Source organism: Trachurus trachurus, assembly GCF_905171665.1.
Source record: "Trachurus trachurus genome assembly, chromosome: 7".
Lineage (NCBI taxonomy): Eukaryota > Metazoa > Chordata > Actinopteri > Carangiformes > Carangidae > Trachurus > Trachurus trachurus.
This window is the reverse complement of record NC_139901.1, coordinates 23,549,542-23,565,623: the sequence shown is the minus strand read 5'-3', so window position 1 is coordinate 23,565,623 and position 16,082 is coordinate 23,549,542. Positions and strand designations below refer to the sequence as shown.

At 42.3% G+C, this 16,082-nt stretch overlaps 1 protein-coding gene across 1 annotated transcript; it reads left to right on the top strand.

Annotated features, from left to right (window-relative positions):
* Window positions 1–27: 27 nt before the first annotated feature.
* On the top strand, window positions 28–15,636 carry dcaf1 (ddb1 and cul4 associated factor 1). The gene is made up of 25 exons (XM_083976185.1): window positions 28–233; window positions 1,563–1,683; window positions 1,784–1,860; window positions 1,952–2,025; window positions 2,114–2,227; window positions 2,855–2,992; window positions 3,190–3,786; window positions 4,435–4,536; window positions 4,645–4,803; window positions 5,235–5,414; window positions 5,607–5,816; window positions 5,993–6,162; window positions 6,293–6,417; window positions 6,857–7,092; window positions 8,354–9,429; window positions 9,528–9,726; window positions 10,237–10,319; window positions 10,828–10,912; window positions 11,005–11,238; window positions 11,849–11,942; window positions 12,385–12,489; window positions 12,675–12,748; window positions 12,861–12,956; window positions 13,044–13,317; window positions 14,382–15,636. The coding sequence occupies exons 2-25, from the start codon at window positions 1,571–1,573 to the stop codon at window positions 14,435–14,437; spliced, it is 4,671 nt and encodes a 1,556-aa protein (XP_083832311.1). The 5' UTR covers window positions 28–233; window positions 1,563–1,570; the 3' UTR covers window positions 14,438–15,636.
* Window positions 15,637–16,082: the final 446 nt, after the last annotated feature.

Here is a 16,082-nt window from a genome sequence, read left to right as displayed (position 1 = left end):
ATCATTTCGTCATTAAAAGTGGACCGTCGCACGCCGAATGACGTGGAGAACGTGTTCGCCATAATGATAATAAACCGTGAACACAAAGCTACAGTAAAGCAAATTAAGCTTTGGCTGTGAAGCAGTGGTCGAAACGCCGACACAGAGGAGCTTACGAGCTTGGACTAAACATCTGTGGACGAGGGTGTCGGCAAAATTGGTGAAACCCACGAAGAGCTGAGCGGCGCAAAGAGGTGAAGTTAGCATGCTACATGCTAAATGTAGCCAGGTTTACCTGCAATAAGGCTGCTAGCTGCTAACACCTGGTGCCTAGTGGTGTCATGAACAGGGGGGTTTAATTTGCTTCCACCATGATTTGAATCTTACAACATAAGCCGAGCATGTTAGGACTCTTGAGTTTGAATGTAAAATATAGCAGTGAATTCCCGAAAGCTGGTAACTGGAGAGGGTCGCTAACTAGCTAAGTAGACTATAGCTTCCTAGTTTAGCTACAGCCAAACATCGCAACAGGCAGTGAGTGTGTGAGTTCCCTGCTGCCGAGGGGGGCATTAAGTATTGGCTGTAAGTGAATGTAGAGACATATATTAAGTGTTGGGGCTTACAAATGTATTTTTCAACAACTTAGCGATGGTGTTTAAGCGTTTTTTTAATCGTAAGTGTTGATTTGGAGCGGGACAGTGGTTGTTTGACAGTTACAGTCCCCTGAGGTTTTGCTGCATCTGCTTCCTGTGATGTTTGTGAAGCGATGAAGCAAATCCGCTTCTTCGCTCTTTGTTCTCTCAGTCTTAACCACACGTATATCAATCTATCAAACTGTGTCATCCGGCTGAAACTCAGCCTGTGATTGACGTGTTAGCTGTGTTTGTTTGTTTGTTTTGCCCTTTTCCAGCCACGTGCGCATGTACAGCGTAATGAAGACAGCCTTTTCTCATTATCATATATACCCCAGTTACATATGGTGAATTGCATTGAGGGAAGAATTGTACCACAACCTTTTAGATATTAGTAAGTTAGAACCTTTAATAATTAAGATTTATGCATTCAAAACACGTAAGTAGCTTGTTAAAGATGGTTGACTCTCTTCCTCATAATTAAAACTATTCAGTTGCACAAAAATACAGCTGATGAGAAGATTAATAGATGTTGTCTTCTGTTTATCAACATTTTGGTGATACTTAATTATTTAAATCATCTGAAAGTTTGATGTTTGAATTTATTGGATGGTCAAAATGTAGATTATTAAGTGGCCACTTTGTTCCCTCAGTAATAGTGACACTCAGGCATTGATAATTTAACTTTTACTGATTATTACTTGAAAATTGCTTTGACAGTTATGCACAATAAAATAATCTAGTTATTAAAAAAAATAAAATAATAATAACAGAACATTGCATTAGTGCTTTGAGTACTTAAACTTCTGAAACTTCAATCACATTTGCCTGGTTGTGGTTACTGTACAAAGCAGTACCTGTACCTGTACTTAATTATAGGTCTCAAAACTTGTTCCACCACTGGTATTGACAATGAAATGTACTTACATCAAGTGTATGCCATCCTGGCAGGCAACGCTATGGCGTCGGCATCTGCCAGTGTGGACTCAAAGGCAGAGCTGACCGCTCTACTGGAACAGTGGGAGAGAGATCAGCAAGGCAGCACACAGGAGCTGGTTAACATCCTCACAAAGTAAGTGGCTCTGCTTCCTGTTGTTATGGTGTCAGTTGGATGAGTTGAGGATGACAGAAAGAGAGAGAGTTAAATGTGTTTGATGTGCCATAACTTACAGGACCTCTGAGCTTGTGGAGAAGGAGACAGAGGAGTACCATAAAGCAGATCCAGACCCTTTTGATGATCGGCACCCTGGTATGACAAAGAAAAGGGAAACACATAATAGTAAGATCAAAGGATATTTAAATGTTGTGCATGTTTTTGACATTTCCCCCTTGGCCACTAGGGAGAGCTGATCCAGAATGCATGTTAGGGCACCTGCTCAAGATCCTGTTCAAGAATGATGACTTCATGAACGCAGTAAGAACAAACTATAACTTGTACAAAATCAGGGGCAATTTATTTTGCATCTAAGTTGCATAGTGATTTTATTTACTTCCCTTTTCAGCTGGTGAATAGCTATGTGATGACAAGCAGAGAATTTTCCCTCAACGCAGCGGCTTGTCGCCTGCTTCAGAACATCATGCCTGGATTGGAGACGGCAGTCGTCTTTCAAGAAAAGGTACCTTAATTTTTTAAAAACTTTTCCTGCCCAATTTCCTGTCCAACAATGCCATTTTATTTTACTGCTAGTTTTTACAGTAGTCTACAGTGTTCTTGTATACCCAACATGCTATTCAGTACATTTAACTATATTTTTGCGATTGGCTTGACCATCGGCCTCTAATTCTTTAAAAAAAAAATTAAACTTTATTTTAGCTGTAATATGCATATCAAGAGCAGAAGAAATTCTCGCAAACTGTTAACTTATATCACCAAGCTGATAGGATCATGTATAATGTTGTCATTAGCAGGCATATAAAAAACATATACATATAAGAGAAAAAGGTAATGAACCCATCAAATTTAGCTTAGATAATCAGAGACAGCAACAGATGGTGTTTAACATGTTGTTTTTGTGTGTTGAGTCCAGCCTGTTACACTTTGACCCTAAGTGTCAGTGGACACAGTCAGTTAGAACTATGCTTGTAAAATTGTGAGGCACAAGGTGGGGAAAATATAGTACTCAATTATTTTTCTGCTTTTTTTTTTTTTTTATTAATTTTTTTTTTTATTAGGAATCTCTTCACATTATGTTCATTTTCTTGTTTTATATGCATTTCATCTCTTCTGTGTTTGTTATTCACAGGAGGGTATAGTCGAAAGGCTGTTTAAGTGGGCTCAGGAGGCTGAGCAGCCCCTAAGAATCTACGCCACAGGCTTATTGGCTGGTGCCATGGAGAACCAGGACATCGCAGCCAACTACAGGGAGGAGAACTCTGTTTTGGTCAGTAGGGCAGCCCGCTGCATCAAATGTCAGATTTACATCGACAAATAATGAGAAAGTACACAGACATAGACACAGAGTTACAGCACATACAAAACTGTTATCCCACCAAGAATCAGAGCAATCTGCTCACCATCACTAGGTGGTGTGAAGCAGTAACTGCCCATTAACCTTTTTTTCATGCTTTCCTTTGACAGGTGCCTTTGATGCTGCATCGGTTACGGGAGCTTCAGGATAAGGATGCTGAGAACAAAAGGGAAATCAAAAGGCCCAGCCCCAGGAAGACTTTGAGTGAGCCTTTGCTGCCTTTGGATGAGGAGACTGTTGACGGAGGCTTTGATGAGAAGGCCTTCACGCCGGGCAGAAACGGAGCTGAAAGGGAGGGGACAGGGCCCGAGCAGGAGGGCGATATTCCCTTCTCAACCATTGAGCCCGAAAACGAGGTTTCGTTCCGTTTCATCTCCCCTCATAAGACCAGCAGCCGTGGCAACTCTGCTGTTAAAACCATGATGAAGCCCATGTCTGCCCCGGGTTCACTGATACACCAAGGCATGTCTGATGGCAGCAGTTACCTAAAAAGGAAGTTGGAGAGGGAGAGTGGCAGGACCTCAAAACAGAAGCTAAATTTCTCCCTGCCAGAGCCGGACAGGAACTTCAGCGAGCTTTCCAACAGCAGCTGGTCTGAGATGAGCCCCTGGGTGATTGGCAACAACTATCATCTGTACCCTCTAACCCCAGAGATCGAGCAGAGGCTCATCCTGCAGTATCTCACCCCGCTGGGGGAGTATCAGGAGGTTGGTTCATTAGCATCAGCCTGCACACTGTAAAGTAGAAAGTAAATTGTAACAATTAGACAGTTAAGTAGTTGACATTGATCTGCAACTACTTAGATAAGCAGTGAAACATCTTTGTTATTTTTTTCATTTCAGCCTCCATATTATTAGGCTGTGATGCTTTCCTGTTTCCTGCATTATAGAGAACATAGTATCTTTTAGGCCTTTGGAAAATAATTTAAAAAGATTGTACCATGCTATTTTCTTTATAGTCACATTTTTGTATAAAAAACATCAGAAGACAGGATGAAAAAAATGATTGACAGGCAGACCGATCGTGTAACTAATCATTTGTTGCTGTCCTTGTTATATGATATTTTGCAGCATTTATCAATGTGATAATTTTTAGGCTTTCATGCATTTCCCTTGTCTTGTCTAAGATTTGCCAGTAGATGTCAGTCTTTCTTAAGTATAATTAAAGAAAATACTCTGTTGTGACATTATAAAGAGTAAGGTTTGTAAGGTAACCTCATGCTTAGTTTGTAGTGGAATTATTCATAGCAGGCTTTATTTTGATTGAAACACATATTTAAGCATGTAGCCATCTAGTTGGTCTCATTGTAAACTGACGTGACTTATGATGCTCCTTCCTCCTCTTTCTCCTTACAGTTACTGGCAGTGTTTATGCAGATGGGAGCTCGTGAGCTACTCATGCATTATATGGATCTAAAGCAGACCAATGATGTGCAGTTAACCTTTGAGGCTCTCAAGGTAAACCCTCTATCATGTGGTTGAACCCACATGGTGCCAAGGCACAACAAGGCCAAGCTTGTTAGATCCATCAACTCAACTCTCCTCTCTTCTCCTCTCTTCTTCCAGTACCTGGCGTCTCTGCTGCTGCACAAGAAGTTTGCTGCAGAGTTTGTGGCTCACGGAGGAGTTCAGAAGTTGCTGGAAATCCCCAGGCCGTCCATGGCTGCCACCGGAGTCTCTCTGTGCCTCTACTATCTTGCCTATAACCAGGACGCCATGGAGAGGGTACAAAACACAAGACATACACCAGTACACTGTAAAAATTTTGGCATGGATGTGCTAACCAGGTTTTTCCTACAATTTAATGTGCATGTGCAAAAGACAAGAAGGCAGGGTGTCAAGTGTTTGTAGCTACACTTTCATTATATTTGGGTTGTAATGAGATATAATTTAAAATACTGGATATAGGACTATTGTTGTAATTCATAGAACGTAAAGGTTGCTTTACAATTTACTGATCAAACTTAACCTTTATATATTTATCCTCTGCAGAGTTTAACAGTAGAAAATCACTATATGATATTAATTTATAGAATTGACTGACTTTTATACGAAGGAATTTGCTGAAAAATGATACTTGATTTTATCACAATCACCTACAGTGGATTCAGCAGCACTGCACATTTGTATTCATTGCTGTGTCCTCTCTCCCGAAGGTGTGCATGTTGCCCCACGCCATCCTGTCAGATGTGGTTGGTTACACGCTGTGGCTGCTGGAATGCTCACATGCGTCCGGCTGCTGCCACGCCACCATGTTCTTTTCCATCTCCTTTTCTTTCCGTGCTGTTCTGGAGCTTTTCGACAAGCAGGACGGGCTCCGGCGCCTTGTCAATCTGGTAGGCCAAAACCAGCAGTCCGCTGCATGTGAACCTCACTGTAACAATGTAAAGCTAACCATCTGTATCGCTCTGAGAAAATCTTGTATATTCCAAGAACGGATAAACTGAGCAGCGAATGAAATATCAGATCACGCAAGCTATCAGATGGTGATTGTGTACTAATGCATAATATGAATTGACTGCTTCCAGATTAGCACGCTGGAGATCCTGAACCCGGAGGACCAGGGAGCGCTGCTGAGTGATGATGAGATTTTCTCCAGCAGGCAGACAGCCAAGCACACCTGCATGGCCCTGCGCAGGTACTTTGAGGCCCATCTGGCAATCAAGGTGGAGCAGGTGAAGCAGTCTCTGCAGCGCACAGAGGGGGGTGCCCCTATTCACTCTCAGCCATATTATAAGGTAAGCAGAGGACAAAGCATAACTGTGATTAATGTTAGCGGATGCTTGATTAATGATGTAAATATTTTTAAATGAATTATGCAAAGTTGCCTTGTTTACGCTTTGGTTGCTGTAAAAGAAACACAGGACTTGTTCCTTTAGTGATCGTCGGTGCATTTGTCTTGTTTGTTTCCCAGGCGGTCAGCTATAGCCGCGAGCAGGTGGTGGAAATGATGGAGTTTCTGATAGAATATGGACCACTGCGGCTTTATTGGGAACCAGCAGAGGTCTTCCACAAACTGTCCTGTGTCCAGCTCCTCCTGCAGCTCATCTCCATCGCCTGTGACTGGAGGACCTACTATGGCAGGTATGTAACAAGGCCATTGTTGATATATTCATTGTTTTAACATCCCTCCCATTACACGGTATTCAACTCTAAACTGAGATAGAGTTGTTATTTTGTGATAATAGTGGTGTTAATTTTTCTTTCCCTTTAGGAGTGACACAGTGCGTTACGCCCTTGACATCCTGAGTATCCTCACAGTTGTACCAAAGACCCAGCTGTTGTTGTCTGAGGCTGTTGCTGTGCTTGATGAGGGAGGATCCACTGTGTCCACTGTTGGTACGTGTTCTCAGTTAACATCCTTCACTGAAAACCTTTCTTTTAGTTAGTTATGTCATGATGTATTTAGGTAATTATAAGGAGTTCTTAACAGGCTCAGAATATGTTTATACTCACACAGTGTAAGACGACTTGGATCCAGACTTAAACAGATTCAAGCAGCATGATTTCTTTAATCGGCAGTTCCTGTAAACATGTCTCTCATGCATTGGTACATTGGGTTTTTGGCCTGGTTTGATCATTAAGTTAAGTATTTGTCAGCTTTTTGGGGATGTAGCATAAGAATTATTTTTACCATCCACAGAACGTAATACAATTCAGTGGCCTTGTATTTTCATTGTTGTTTATTTCATAAAACCTGTTCCCAGCTCTGCTGAGTGGTGGCACAACTCCAAGTTTTTATCAAGGTTTCTCATTTAATTTTTGTATTTTCTCTCAGGAATGAGTATAGTCCTGGCAGTGGCGGAGGGAGAGGTATTTGTGAATGATGCCGAGATTCAGAAGTCGGCTCTGCAGGTTGTCATCAACTGCGTCTGTGCTCCAGACAAACGCATGTCCAGTATTGGCAAGTTCATTGCGGGCACCCCCCGCCGCCGCCTCCCCCAACAGACCAAAGCCAGCGAGAGTGTGCTCACCAAGATGTGGAATGTGGTGCAGTCCAACAATGGCATCAAGGTAGAGCTTTTGTGAATTTCTTGAGGGCTGCACTCAATATATTTTTTATAACAGCAATGCCAGTGGGTGCCTTGAAGTTTTTCTGGTCATTCTGTCTTAAACAGGGTGTCTCAAGTTATGCCAGTGGCCAAACCTTTGAGATATATTTGTGCTTCTTGACAGGTGCTGCTAAATACTTCAATGTTAAATGGATTTATATGGTGCCTTTATAGTGGGACCAGTGCAAAGCTCCTTGTAAAGACTCAGCCATGCAATCACAAAGACACACACATCCATACACTGAATGCGGTGGAGATGCCGGGCGCTGACCTGTTTATTGGGATGTTTGGAGCTCAGTGTAAAAATAAGACGCCTTACAGACGGGGCGACATGACAACATACTGATTAACAGGGAGTAAAAAAGTATATCACTCACCAGTTGACAGAAGTATGACTTCTACATGCACATGATTTATACACACTCTTGGCAGTTTATTAGGTACGCCCAGCCAAAACTACAACTATAGTCTAATACAGCAGCCCTGCAATAAATTCTACCTGCAGAAGGTTATAATGTTCAGTTTTTATTGAAACTGCTCCAGAGAGGAGGTGATTCACCTACATGACCAGTTTGGAGGATGTAGTTTGTTGTGCTGTTGAACTGTATTGCATCATACAGGGACGTGTTGCTGAGATCTGGTTTATCCGATTCCTCACTGATAATATATATATATAATGCATATATGTATATATATATAATTATATAATGCATTGTCTGTTAATATAATCTAATGGAGTCACTCTATTATACTTCATTTGTTTTTAACAAGGCATCTGAGTCACTCATATCAGGCTGTAAAAATGGTATTAAGGAGACGAAAACCATCATGTTAAATGGCTCCGGCTACACAGAGTTATGTAAATGTAAAACTTGAAACAAACATAAGAAATGTATCAGTATCATTTTTGCACAATCAGGTTTAATTATTAGAGTTGAATCTTTAGACAGATGGTCTCTTCATCATTGGCAGGCTTAGTGGTGTAATGCCTGAGAAAGGACTTGTAGCATAGCAATATCTCATTTGCTCTCTCAAATGAAAGCAAATGAAAGGCTGAAGCACTTTTCTTTATCACTCAGAGAATTTGTCCACCTCTTATGATGGGTGCTACACCACTGGGTAAATCACCTGAGCTGGGAGCCTTTGTAAACAGAAAATACCTTTCACACGTGTTTTGGCAACTATTGTTTTTAACCTACGTTTGTTCTGCGTCCGTCCTGCAGGTGCTGCTGTCCCTGCTGACGGTCAAGATGCCCATTACAGATGCAGACCAGATCCGAGCTCTGGCCTGCAAGGCCCTGGTCGGTCTGTCTCGCTCCACCTCAGTCAGACAGATCATCAGCAAGTTGCCTTTGTTCAGCAGCGGACACATCCAGCAGCTCATGAAGGAGCCCGTGCTCCAGGACAAACGCAGCGAACACGTCAAGTTCTGTAAGTTCGCGGCCGAGCTGATAGAGAGGATCTCTGGGAAACCGCTGCTGATCGGTACGGACGTGTCTCTGGCGTGGTTGCAGAGGGCCAGCGTGGTGGCCCAGTCCAGGATCAACTTCCCTGAGAAGGAGCTGCTGCTGCTGATTAGGAATCACCTCGTAGCCAAAGGCCTTCACGACACGGCCACCACACTCACCAAGGAGGCAGATCTCCCAATGGCGTGCCTCTCTCTTTCTTCACATTCAGCGTCGGCTTTCCCCCCCGTTGCCCCTCCTCCACCCGCCACCCCTGTCGCCACTCTCCCCCGCACGCCGCGGCTGGCCAACGGTGTCGTGTCAAGACTCGGAAGCCATCCTTCTCATTCATCCACACCCGGGTCCAGCCATCCACAGACGCGTCCCTCTACATCACAACCCTCTGGGTCTTCCTCTGCTGCTTTCCCCTCGGTGTCCGCCCCACACTGCAGCAACGGATCCCCGCTGATCGGCCGAATCGTCTTCTCACGTGAGCGGCAAGCAGGGTGCACCACTGTGAGCTGCAAGAAACCGCGAGTGCTGAGGCAGAAGTCCGACCACGGGGCCTTCAGCCAGAGTCCGGCCATGAAGAAGCAGTTTGACAGGCACCTCCCCTCCCCTCCTGCGTTAGACAGCATCATCACAGAGTACCTGAGGGAACAGCACGCACGCTGTAAAAACCCCGTTGCCACATGCCCGCCGTTCTCTCTCTTCACACCCCATCAATGCCCTGAACCCAAACAGAGACGCCAAGCGCCCATCAACTTCACATCTCGACACACACGGAGAGTTATATATCCTAAGTACGGAGGAGTGGATGGAGGATGCTTTGACCGACACCTCATCTTCAGCAGGTAGGTGTTCAATTCACTCTGGGCTTTGCTACATTCACGTCTCCTCGACTGCCTTCAACAACTATTTCTCTGTAATATTTTTTTTTCTTCTTGTCCAGGTTCCGTCCCATCTCTGTGTTCAGGGAGGCCGACGAGGATGAGAGCGGGTTCATGTGTTGTGCCTTCTCAGCTCGTGAGCGGTTCCTGATGCTGGGGACGTGCACAGGGCAGCTCAAACTCTACAATGTGTTCACTGGCCAGGAGGAAGCCAGCTACAGCTGTCACAGCTCAGCCATCACTCACCTGGAGCCCTCAAGGGTCAGTAGAGAAAGCTACCAATACATCAGGTTGTTGTAGCTGCATGTAATTACACATCTCCTCTAACATGTAAGATATTTAAAGCTTCCCTCCATTTGAAAACGGGTTTTTTCTGCTCTGCTTGGATGTTTGACTGTCACTGTGCAGAACCATATAGGTGCCCACCTCCAGTTTGAGACTAGTCCAGAAGCCAGTCCAGATCTATAGAGCACATATATAAATGATGAGGAAACATACACTGAGAATAGACTTGAGGCAAAGCTGTCTTACATTCATTGGTTTTGGAATGAAAAATATTTGCAAAATCAAAGATACTTCCTCCCTCAGTGAGAGGGGAAGGCACAGATTTAAGGTTTTTTGAGGCACAGATTTAGGGTTTTTTGATTAAATAAAAAATATTTTTACAGAAAAAAACACATCATAAACATTATATCTCCAAGTAGAGTTTGATCAGGTCTTAAAACATGTCTGGAGGGGATCTTTAACCTCCCAACACATTTTGTATTTTAGGATGGGTCTCTGCTGTTAACGTCGGCCTCTTGGAGTTACCCTCTGTCTGCACTGTGGGGCATGAAATCAGTGTTCATCATGAAGTAAGTGATGTTTGCACAGGAGACTGAACTCATATTTTCACCAGCCACATGCAAGATGCATTTGTTCAAATATAAATCTCAGCTATTAAGACATTTGTAGTGCTAAAAGTTCCATAAAGTACATACAACATGACTGCTGTCTGACCACAAAGTATCGATCAACAGTTCAATTAGGGATTCATGCCTGTCTGATTCCACTGACTCTGTGTATGTGGTCTTCCAATGGTACAGCAGCTTCATGCTGTCAAAAGAGGGAGCTGCCGAAAGGAGATGACATGCTGTTTAATTATGCACGCTAACAGCCTGAGGGCTGCAGTCTTCAGTTCATGGAACACAAGCACTTGGCTTCATTCATCCGCAATTTAACCAAGGCAACACTCTGCAGATTTATTCAGAGTTGTCTTGAGTGTCTTTAAGCAATTATAAAGTTTAGACTATCCAGCTTTTATGCTCACACTGGCTGCATGTTCTCGATGAAATGTTGAAAGGTTGCTCTTGTCGTCTCCAGGCATTCCTTTCTGGGCGACCATTATGTGGAGTTCAGTAAGCTCTCACAAGACCGCGTCATTGGTACTAAGGAACATATAGCACGTGTATGTATCAGCATTTCAATTTGAGATATTAAATACACAATCCACTTGAGGCGAAATGGTAAAGGCTAATTTTCAGCTGCTCTTTTTGCCAGATTTACGACATCCAGACGGGCCAGGTGACGCTGACTCTCAACAACCCGGACCTGGCTAACAACTACAAGAGGAACTGCGCCACCTTCAACCCCACAGACGACCTGGTACTGAACGACGGCGTGCTGTGGGATGTGCGCACGGCTCAGGCCATTCACAAGTTTGACAAGTTCAACATGAACATCAGCGGCGTGTTCCATCCCAACGGCCTGGAGGTCATCGTAAACACGGAAATTGTATCCTTGAGACAAGAATACTGCTGTTGATGAGAGCGTACGGTACGGTCGGAGCTTTTAGGCAAATCTATGACGATTTTTTAGTTGAGTACAGGACATCTATTGATGATGATGTAGAAAATTGAATCCCAAGCTCATCCCTTATCTCCTCATGAAATATAATTGTCCCTTTTTAAAGTATGAGGCTTTAAAATGAGAACTGTAGAATAGGTATTAAAAATATATGCATTAAAAACTCTGAAATCTTAAATCCCCTATACATAGTACAGTTTTTGGCAGCTGCGGTTATCGTTTGATAGTTTAATTTATTGGTAAATGAATTGCTTAAGTTAACAGCTAAAATAAAGTTAAGTAATTAGTGTATAGAGAAACATCTCATAAATCTGATCAGGGCAAAAAAAAGCTTGGATCAGTGATAGAGTCTGTTGTCTCTCCCATGATGGCACCACTATTGAGCATTTATTTCACTGCTTGGCATTAAATATGTATAGCAATAAAAATTGATTGTACTACCCTGGGGAGGGTTTTTAATTGCAGTGTAATTAAATTTGCAGCAGATCTAGTTGATACAAATGAAAAAGAATGTAATGGTCCTTAGCTGATGTTTTAGTGGGATCTGCGGACTTTCCACCTCCTTCACACCGTTCCTGCTCTGGACCAGTGCAGAATAGTCTTCAACAACAACGGCACTGTCATCTATGGAGGTAAATGCAGAGGCTACTGCAATGATGGGCAATGTGGAGCAGTTGGCATTAAGCTTACAACTCACTTGACAGTCAGTGCAAGTGCGAGAAAGGTGTGTTTCGAGTGGAAAGCTGGTGATTATGAAGCAAAATGAGCATGTGCGCACTTGGAGAGAGGTGTGAACAGAGCCTGTAGAGGTGTGTGTGCCTGTGTGTGTATGCGAGTGTGTGTGAGTGTGAGTGCTTGACACAGTCACTCAGAGCCATATGGACAGAAGGATCAGTGTTGGATTGGCAACAGACAGAACCAGCTGGTTCACGCCACCTCACAGGAAGAGACATGGGTGTGCCATAATGGCTCTGCTCATTCAACGGCCACTTGAAGCTCTCCGGAGCCAGAACCGTGGCTCACCAACTTGCTGTGCACAGTTTTTATTTTCCCTCTCTCTTTCTCATGTTGCAGCAATGTTGCAAGCTGATGACGAGGACGACATGATGGAGATGCAGATGAAAAGTCCCTTTGGCTCATCATTCAGGACCTTTAATGCCACAGACTACAAACCTATTGGTAAGGCTCTCTGCCCTCGCCTCACTTTAATTGATTTTTCCCTAAAGTCTTTGATAATAAAGAAGTGTTTGGCTTTGATACCTTTTATATTATACCCTGTAGTAGTTGATAATCATTTTAATTACTGTAATATCTTATCTTGATATTTGTAATGTACTGAGTGGTGTTTTTTCCTCTCCTCTTAGCTACTATTGATGTCAAGAGGAATATATTTGACCTTTGCACAGACACAAAAGACTGCTACCTGGCTGTGATTGAGGTAAATTCATGTGGCTGAAAATGCAGTTTTTTGCTGGCTATTGGCATCATTTCTTTATTTGTAAATATATGACATAATTTAATTTTCTGTCCCTGCTGCATCTGTTTGATAGAACCAAGACTCGGTGAACACCGACACAGTGTGCAGGCTCTATGAAGTTGGTCGGCAGAGACTTGCAGAGGAAGAGGAGGAGGACGAGGAGGATCAGGTTATACTTTGTTCTTTTATTTTGATCAAATTTTGATATTCAGGCAACAATACACATGGATTATAATTGTTGTCATTTGTGCACCAGGAGGACGATGATCAGGAGGAAGATGACGATGATGACGAGGACTCGGATGATGATGTCGATACAGACCCCCTTATCGCAGAGCTAGAGAACGAGAACGGTGGAGAGGATGAGGATGACGAAGAGGAGGACGATGGGAACGATGAATTCTCACCCTCTGATGAGGAGGTGGCTCGTCTTCTTGAAGAGGACGTTGATGTCGGGGATGACGACGATGAGGATGATAACGACGAAGACGACTCTGATAATGACGATGTGGATCTGGAAGGCGACAATGGTAAGCAGCGCTTTAATTGAACGATGTTCAGGGAACCAGTGGGTTCTTACCAGGTGTTGAGTTATGTTGATACAGGCTTTAAAATGTCTGTTTCTTTGTTTAATTTTTAATTGTCCTGAGCCTTGTGCTTTGTTTGTGAACGACCCAGGTGACATTTTTTTTTTTTACAGATTTTTAGATCAACGAGGATAGTTAGCTTAAGAGGAGTTTCTAGGGTTGACTCCATACGTGAAGTTATTGCCAAAATAATCTAAACAATTTGACATTTCATTTAGTCATTAGTCATAAATCATAAATACAGATACGTGGATTTTTACTTCTTTACCAATGTTTTCAAACCAGAATAAGTTTCTAAACTAAAGGCATAAAAAAAAACTGTTTTTAGTTTAGTTTAAGTATGGAAAGTGAAAAGGCCCAATATAAAACGAGGCATTACCAGAAACAATGAAGCAAAAAGACACGCATCTGTTCCTGAAGGCCCAACACACTTACATCATGTAAGTCATCACGTGATCTGCATTTAGACAGTTACATTAAATAGTTTTCATGGTCTTATCTCCACTGTGCCTTTATTTCAAAATAATAGCACACAGTTTTTGAAATAAATGTACAAATCAATCTTCCGTTTCTGCTATAAAAAAAACACCAAACTGGACAAGAATAAACTAGATCGCTTTAGCCTGGTAAGAGCATGTTAACCTGGTAAGATGCATTTAAAGAACAAAGTCTGCAGTCTCAAGTAAATGATGCATGATTCATGGGTGAATTTTTGGTCCACTTTCTGTGTTTTCATGCTTGTCTGGTCACTGTGAGGAAATGTTGTCTCCCCCTGTGGAATTTAAAAACTGCTGTTGTTGTATACTGCAGATTTTGAGAGTGAATGACAGAGAAAGCATGAATTTGTAAAAAAAAAAAAAAAAAAAAAAAAAGAAAGAAAAGAAATGGATGTAGTGCTCTTTCACATTCTGCCTTCTTGGCAGTTTTCCTCCTTTACCCACTGACCTCTGCAGCACCACATCTCTGTATCCCTATGTTTCTAAATATGTATTCCGTTGCACAAACAGACAGCTCCGACAACTCTGACCTTGAGGATGACATCATCTTATCCCTGAATGAGTGAGAAGCCCTCGGCATCTGGGACCGAGAAACCGGACAACATGTCAAGACTCCTGCCTCACAGACATTTGAGCTGCAAAAACAGGAGGCGAGAAAAGAAGAGAATATCAGCAGATGAGGTGGGAGATCATTTGGAGCACTGCCAGTTTGAAACTGTAGGTATCTGCACACTTTGGGAGAGATGGGACGAGGAAATTGACTTACTGGTGGGTAAAAATGATTGTATGTGATATAGTTTTATAAAACAAAAGTGGGCTTGATGATGACTGAAAAAGTGTGTAGATGCAGTGAAGAAAAGTTTTATATTTTATCAATCACATTAATGGCTCTTTAAGTGAGCCTCTTCATTTGATATTGATTCACTTACTTTGTAACTCTCTATTTGGCCACAGATTAGTCTTTGTAGGGGAAACATTGCAGGGCTGTGATTTTTTTTCTTTTTTCTTCCCCATTTGTATTGCAGAGGCTCCAATGCCCTCTCAAACTTGTATTTCACCACACCACCTGGAATAATCACAACAACATACTAATGGTTTGAATTAGGCAGCTAATGCTTTGCACAAAAATGTTACAGATGGTTCATCATACGTCAAACCCACTTTAAGGTTTTACTTCTCACCATAAACAGATGACCAAAATACCACACGCAGCAGTGCCATTTGCGAACGTCACACCCTCATTTCATTATGTAAATAGAGAAAATGAAATCAGCTTGGTGCTCTTGAATTGCTGAAGAACCCATTACTAGCGTGGAAGCCACAACAAAACTGTATTGACACATCTGCTTACTGTCGGCTAACTGGAAGACCTAACAGTGCAGAGGCTTCTACAGCGCTCCAGCTTTGTGTTATTTCACACCCCTCTACATGGATCTTGGTAGAGTGAGGAGGAGCTTTTATGAGAGGGACTTTGGTTCAAGACTGAAAACATAGTAAACTTCAAACATTTGATCTCGCTCAATCCTGAACGAGAGCTTAAAACATTTGAAATATGAGCTGATAACAGAATTCAGCAGAACATACATTTAAAATGTTTTCTCTGAAACAGGCAGAAAGCTTCATACTTTCTCAGCATTGCGGACTGATGCCTAGCACTTGCACACTTTTTGAAAGCAGTGCATTTCATGATTCTGTTCCTCATGTTTTCGCCTTGCATCTATTCATTTGACCTGTTTTGTTTGGAGGCATTTACATTGAGTTTCTTGAGACGGTTTATGTACAGCTTGTATGTATCTAAAGTATTTTTACTATAAATAAAGTTTCAAAATTAGTTTGGTGTGCTTCTTTAATGAAGCGTGAATGCTGCTCGCAACCGTTGACAGTTAATAAGCAGTTACAGCAGGGGTACGTTAACATTTGTGTCTTTTTCAAAGAGAGAAAGCTAAAGCACAGCCTGTAACCAATGCCATCAGTGTGTTTTTCAGCATAAGGTTGTGAAAGTCTTGACAAAGCATTTTAATAGTTTTCAAGGAAAAACGATTTAATGATTTTATGCATATTTTTCTTGCACGTGATACTTAAAGCAGAAGTAAGTGATATATTTGTGTTATATCTTCCGACAGCAATCACTTACATAGAGTGTTTGGACCGAAACATGGGTCTGTCAGTCACTCTGCTCTGCTCTGAGCCGAGGAGAAAACATTTATCGTA

Excerpts from the sequence above, each read along its gene's own strand:
- dcaf1 (XM_083976185.1), top strand. The coding sequence starts at position 1,571 with ATGGCGTCGGCATCTGCCAGTGTGGACTCAAAGGCAGAGCTGACCGCT. Across the intron at positions 6,418-6,856 it reads ATCCACTGTGTCCACTGTTG|GAATGAGTATAGTCCTGGCA; the intron begins GTACGTGTTCTC and ends ATTTTCTCTCAG. Across the intron at positions 10,913-11,004 it reads CTAAGGAACATATAGCACGT|ATTTACGACATCCAGACGGG; the intron begins GTATGTATCAGC and ends TCTTTTTGCCAG.